General features: G+C 38.5%; 1 protein-coding gene across 1 annotated transcript in view; it reads left to right on the top strand.

Annotated features, from left to right (window-relative positions):
- LOC101849974 (leucine-rich repeat-containing protein 57) overlaps nucleotides 1-6,447 on the top strand; it is a gene marked incomplete at its 5' end in the record, with an annotated part of 27,080 nt that extends 20,633 nt beyond the window's left edge. Inside the window, 3 exon segments of the mRNA XM_005089522.3 lie at nucleotides 960-1,228; nucleotides 1,938-2,123; nucleotides 4,823-6,447. Coding sequence (XP_005089579.1) covers nucleotides 960-1,228; nucleotides 1,938-2,123; nucleotides 4,823-4,864 — 497 coding nt within the window. The 3' untranslated portion in view covers nucleotides 4,865-6,447.
- Nucleotides 6,448-7,022: the final 575 nt, after the last annotated feature.

Here is a 7,022-nt window from a genome sequence, read left to right as displayed (position 1 = left end):
ATGAGGAAAATTTGTGCAAAGTGCCTTTCCCAAGGACACAACATCGGGCTCCTGACGGGATTCGAACCCACGACCTTATGGTTGCGAGTCCGAGAGCCTAACCACTAGGCCACCGACGCCACAAGTTTAAACCACTGGGGCTATTTGCAAGCATTTTTCAAATATAGTTGAACCCGCGTATGCTGCAGTCGCGGTCCCCAACACGAATTTTACCGAACCGCGTATGCTGCGGGAGCGGTGCTCAGTGAGTTAATGTTTCTGTAATGAGCAATTTTACTGATTTTATTACCTTGTGCATGAGACTGCCACCTTAGAAGTTTTTAATTTGATTTGTTAAGTTTGTTCAGTATTGAGATACAGATTTATGAGATCAGATTTAATGGTCTTCGAATCTAAGCCTCATTTCTTTTTGTTGCTGTTAGGGAACAAGGAGAGGGTAAGGAATCCCCCCCTCTACTCACACACACTTACAGTTTTAAAGTGTATTTAGCCACACTGCAATATAACTTTACAGTACATTCTCTGATGCAGTCATGAATGTACAGTAAGTTTTTATATTATGTATTGTTCCCCAGTCCTGGAATAGCTTTTATATCACATCGTTGTTATAGGCATTTCTACTCCTGCAAAAAAGGTGTGATATACACAGAGTAGAGGTTACATAATAAGGCAATTTTGATAGTCAGTATGTCATAGTGATGCGGAAATAAGCTCAGAAAGCATCTATAGAGTACTGATAGTGTCATGAGGGTTGGCCACAGTGAGTCCTTTTAGCATGACATATCTCCTCTCGATTAACAGATACTGCAGTATATGGACCACAATGGATATATATTTTTTTAATGTCTGTACTGATCCCATGTAACTTTCTTTCATGAAAGAATTTGTCTCTGCCATTTTAACATTAGATTATCAAAAGGGACTAATTCGGCAGCCTTTTTTTTTTTCTTTCTTTTCAGCATCTCTACCAGAGGACTTTGGGCAGCTGAAAAAACTGGAAGTTGTCAGTTTATGTTCAAACTCATTGACTAGCATTCCACGTTCATTTGCTAATCTCTCCCATCTGAAGACCTTGGCTTTATCTGGAAACAGACTTACGGCATTCCCTAAGGAGCTATTAAATTTGCAGCAGCTGGACTCCATAGATCTGTCCCAGAATGCGATAACAGAACTGCCTCAAGACATGTCCGGATTGCAAGCCACTGAACTGAACTTAAATCAAAATCAGGTGATCATTTTCTTCCAAAGCCCTTTTTTCTAAATCAAGAGTTTTGTGGCACTTACAACACTGTTAGGTCATATAAGTGCCAAAAACTAGAGGTGTTATTAGAGAGTAACAAACAAAGAAAAGAGATAAGGACGATAGATGTTTAATAGAAAGAAGAGGCAAACCACACCAGTGCTAACGGCCAACCACCCACTTCAAGGTTTGATATTAAGTCTGTGGACTTGGAGGTAACAACTCACATGGTACATGGCTTTCCAAGCTCAATCTGTAAATACTGGCATTTTGAAGACATATACAAAACAGTGTTGTGAAGATCTTAATTGATGATTCATGATGAAATCAAGTCTTTGTAGGTTGAATTGTAATGAAAAGCTTCCTTGATTCCATTACATATTATTCTTTTTTTGTGGACGGTTAAGTGTATAGTTTAGTTGGGATTGTCATATCTTGTAATTACAATACTTAATTTTTTTAAAGGGTTTTCTTAATTGTTGTAAGGGAAGTCTGTTCATCTTTGAGTTACTATCTGCATAAATTAATTTGTATTCTTACTTCATAAGCTCTATTTCCATTCTTGATAGGTTCCCTTTCAATCTAGATTTTTAAAAAAATCCCACCAAATCAAAGTGATATCATGTAATGAATCTAATTTTGATATGATGTGGTTCTTGGCATTGAAGTTCTAACGTATCTGATATGATATTTTCAGGTTTCACTTCTTCCCAATACCATTGCTCAATGCCAGAGGCTGAAAGTCTTGAGACTGGAAGAAAATTGCCTGGATATTTCAGCATTTACACCTGAAATTATGAAGACCTCCAAAATTAGTCTGTTTGCCGTTGAAGGAAACATGTTTGGCATGAAGGCTTTCAATCAGTTGGATGGCTATGATGAGGTAAAAGTAGTGTAGTCATAGCCATTGGTACTGCTTTTTGTAACGCCAGCCTTTGCTTTGAATTCCATATTTTTGTTTCTTAGCTCCCTATCTCCGGCGAGCCACTCCCAGCGGCTCACAGTGAGAACCGCTCTGCCAGTGAGCCGCTGACAGCGGCCTGGGCATGTTCCTTTATGATGACAAATTACTTTTTGGCAAATGCCGAAAACAGGTCTCTTTTAGCGGGAGTTCGTTCATTAGATGAAGAACTTTCAAAATTGGTTCACTTCTTTTGATTTAAATGACCAATTTAGTGAGGTATATTTCAACTTTTTATTTCACACCAAAAGAGGGCCCCGGCATAGTGGGTTTACCCCTCTCATAGATAAGTGTTAACATTCCGTTTGCTGGTGAACAGCTTAGCCAACTGTGTTGCTAATTTGATGTGATGCCGAAAAGCTTCACATTCATATTTCCCTCAATACTTAATGTTTCATAGAAAGCTGAGAATGTTTTAGAAAGCTGAGAATGTTTCAGAAAGCTGTGGAATCTGTACTGTAGGTAGACCTGCATGTGAGCCTCAACCAGATTGTCTGAAAATTTTGTGTAACCCCCCCCCCCCCCATAAATAACCCTAGAGCTTTTAATTGTGGGTGTCATAAAAGTAAAAGTAAGGATTTCCGACTAACGAGCGACAACCCCAACAACACAATAAAGAAGAGACTTAACCCTAACCCTAACCCTTACTAAGTCTAACCCTACCCCCAAAAAACCCTGCAAAGGCCCTCCTGTAAAAAGGCCAGCACAAGTTCAAAATTTAAAAAACACACACTCCAAAACAAACAAGGAGCATTTATCTGGCCTACATTGTTATGGTTTGATATAATAACAATAGAATTGGAATATGAGAATCCTTCATATAGATCTAGAAGATCTAGATCTAGTAATCTAAATAAATCTAGATTAGATCTACATATCTAGATCTAGATCTAGAATCTAGTAGAACAAGTGAATAGGAATAGATCTAGGCCTTGAATGAGAAATCCGCATCGATTCCGAACAGAGGGACTCAGCTGAGTCTAGAGATTCTAAATTCTAAATAAATGAATAATTCACGCACCTGATGAAATGAATGCTTTTTACCAACATTAATATTATAGCACAACCTATAATAGGGTTTGCAACAATAAAATTGGAATGTGAATCCTCCATTGAAGTCTATAATGATCTATATAAATCTAGATATCTAGAACTAGATCTAGTGGAACAAGTGAGTCGGACTTGAAAGAATCCACATGATCAGAACAATCAGTCAACAAACGAAATTCAAAATAGCCGCTCGAGCACGAAACTGAAAGTAGATAATTTAGGTCGTCGTACTTTTTCGTATTCGTATTTCTACTCAGGTTCCGACAATTATGTCGGAAACACTGACGTCGGCGGTCGGCATGAAAACGAAAGTGCCGACAAAGCCGACGGGAGAAAAAGGGGGCGCTGGCAGTCGGCCAGGCCTCGTACTTCGCACATTGACTAATACAGGTGGGCCTTGCCATAGCATCGACCAGCTCGCGGGTCGGGTCACGATTGTCGGATTTCAGACGATTGTCGGCAAACATGCAGGTCTATGTAGGGGTATTAAAACATGTAAAGTGCATAGAGCTTACTCTTGATTAGGTATGTAATTAATGCAATCTATGATTATTACTGAAAATTTGTTTTCTTTTTTCATAATTCGTTGCCTTTTAGATTTTGTAATTACTTCAAATTACAGGGCTATATGGAAAAGGCCAGGTTGGAGCGGTTAATACACGGACAAAGAATGCTATGGCTGAAGGGAAATTTTGATTGGGGACCACCCAAAAAAAAAGAGAAAAGTAAAAAAAGACAACTGTGCTCAGTGATATTCCCTGACTTCTGTTTCATCCAACTTTAGCGTAGGTACCGCAAACTGGCCGTGCGCCCCCGTGGCGCACTGTCATGGAGACCAAAATCCACATTTTTACCCTCCTAAAACACAGTGTGATCATGCATACCAGCAGACACTTGATATATCAGAAGAAAGAGGAGCTTTTCTTCTTTTTAGTGGTATTATTTATTTGAATCAACGATTCTTTTGAAAGCAAAATCTTGTGGGATAAAAAAACAATACTATCGAGGTTTTCACTGCAGCGACCATCGGCCCAGTTTCGTATAAATTTTTTCTCCTTCCCGTCGACGCGGCCCGCCACGCAGCCGATATGCCGGTGGTCGCGAGTGGTGATTTTCCACCGCCCTTTGTATTTCTTGCGATTTTGGTCAAAAAGCCATGTTTACTTCAATAAATTTCCATCTTCTGGTTATATGGTAGCCCTGAAAAAAATTGGGCTTGTTCTCTGTGTGCATGGGTGTGTGTTTACAAGTTTTTGTGAATGTCCATTCAAACTTAAGAATGTTATGACATCTCAAAGTGCCGACATTTCGCAATTTTAAAAATAGAGCATTTTTCTGCAAGTTCAGACGTTCAAAACTTTTTAAAAAATGAAGCTATATGAACTATGAAATCAGAGGACTTTGAAATTTCAGTTTGTGGTACCTACTTTTTTAGCGTTCTGTGCTTAATCTATGTTAAATCTATGTAAGTTTACTTACCATGTATGCTTTTTTTTCATCTTCATGGTAGGATTCTAAAAAAGATTCTTGTATTTAAAGATTAATTTTTGTTGATCTGTCTATTTCCTCAGTACATGGAGCGCTATACAGCAACTAAGAAAAAGTTCAACTGATGACTACTCCAGCTCAAGCCCTTCCTGGTAATGTGACTGCGTCTTGTGGTGGTGTCTGATTCGAGTTCAGGGCGGTCCAAATGTTTCCTTACCTGAGGGGGGAATGAACATGTAAATGTGAAACTAATCGTCATCGTGACCAAGAAGTCCCGTGCTGTTGGAAAGTTCTGTATCCAGATGTCCATTGGCTGAAGCGAGCACTTGATGTTGAATGATCCTCCAGAACAGGGTACTTGTTTGTCACATTTTCAGAATGCCCTTACCCCCTGACCCCATTAGTTCCCTCTTAGGTCAAATGGTCACAGAACTGGACCCTCTGTTAGTTGCAAACAAAAACTACGGATACTGAGACCTGTATAATAATCTGCCTGGTTAATTAAAATGATGGGCACCTCTCTTCTTGCTTCCCCTTGTCCTGGCTTTGCATTTTGTTCAAAGTGCTTGCTTGCTTCAACTGGAGTATTTTGTAAATGTGATGGTTCCATATGGTATGGATTTCATATTAAAGTCACGCAGTTGAAAGTGTGACATTATTTAACAAAATGTTTTTCTTTCTTTTTCTTAACAAAGATTTCTTTTTTTAAGCTTCTGGCGGGAATGAAACGTATTGTCACTGTCGCAAGCAATCTGCTTGAGTCCAATTTTTTAGAATTTTCGATTGCTACACACTCTCAATGCTCTATCAAAGATGCACCATTGACCACCACCAAAATGCAGTATAACACTATATGGTCAAGGCTTACAATTTTTTTGCCTTTCATGATTCCTGATAGGGGCAATACATCAAAAACTAGTTTTTTTTATCTCTGATGTAAAAAGTACCCATATGGACTTCAGTGGATTGCTTGTGACACCAATGGTTTTTTTCCAAACACAAGGTTGGAATAATATTTTCTCTAACCTAGCACTTTTTATCAAAGTTGCCGACTGTCAAAAATGTACTGAATGATATGTGATCTTGTTATTTGTTATATACATTGTTAATTGGAGTCTTTTGTCTCTTCTTTCTGTGAATAATGAGTGTGTCATATATTAATCCAGAACATTGACTTCTTACAAGCTTTAAGTAATCATAAGGCACATTGCAAAAAGGTTTCTTTTTTTCTCTTTTTCCTTCCCCTCTTACTGATTGTGACTCTGTCCCCCTCCCCCTTCCCCCACCCTCCATCACACTCACAGACATACACTCAAGTGCACAAAGGCATGCATAGACTTGGTATGTATATTTCTTTGTACTTATTTGTGGTGCGACGCAGTGGAATCAGGCGCTCGTCAATTTTTGAGCGTATGGAGTTATTCATGACCTCTTAAAGCTTCTTCATTTGTCTTGCATTTGATGAAAAAAATACCCATCTAATTCTAATAGAAGTTGAGCTATTTGCAATTGAAGGAGGTGGGGTCGCCTGGTTTCAGGGGTAAAATTAGCAAGAAAATGGCCACCAAAGTTCTGTCACTTCCATATCTTGAGAGTCCTTGGAAACTGAAAATTTACATTTTTGTGTGCCCCTGTAGTCAATGGTTTTCAGGGATTTCCACGCAAAGATATCTTTTTAAATGGACATGAAAAGTGTTGAGCCAAAAAACAAGAATTCAATTTTTTTAAATTGCCATAGAGGAGGAAAAGTGTCAGTTTCTTTGATTTCATTATTTTGACAAGCGACTGATTTCACCACGATGCCTCACATTTAGTGACTCTTTAAAAAAAGGGGGAAAGTGTATGGTCAATATTAGAGATAGGAGCTTTATTTTTGTTTTGTATACTTTTTGTTGTGATTTGAATGAGTGAAGACTCCACAGTCATCTGAGTCTAATCACCTGATGTATGCTAATCTGTTTAAAGCTCTATGATTCTGCGATCATCTCTTGAGTCATGAGATATTTTTCTATTCACTTTGTTATGTTTGTAAGATTCATTTTAATTTTTGAAGTCAAGTAGTAGACTTTTTTTGGGCAGATTTTAAGTTAAATGATAAATTAAAAGGGAGTGCTTATTTAGGCCACATATGGCCTAAATAAGGTAAGGGAGGGGGGGTTAGCTTATTTAGGCCACACATGCTCAAACTACCGGGGGACACCCTTTTCAGGCAACTGAGTTCGTTCCACTTTCATAATGGTGCACCCTTCTCATTTAGTACAGTTTTGTCTCAGTGTACAACTT

The sequence above is a fragment of the Aplysia californica genome, unplaced genomic scaffold (assembly GCF_000002075.1).
Source record: "Aplysia californica isolate F4 #8 unplaced genomic scaffold, AplCal3.0 scaffold00006, whole genome shotgun sequence".
NCBI lineage: Eukaryota > Metazoa > Mollusca > Gastropoda > Aplysiida > Aplysiidae > Aplysia > Aplysia californica.
The sequence above is the reverse complement of the archived record's forward strand: the minus strand, read 5'-3'. Positions and strand labels throughout refer to the sequence as shown.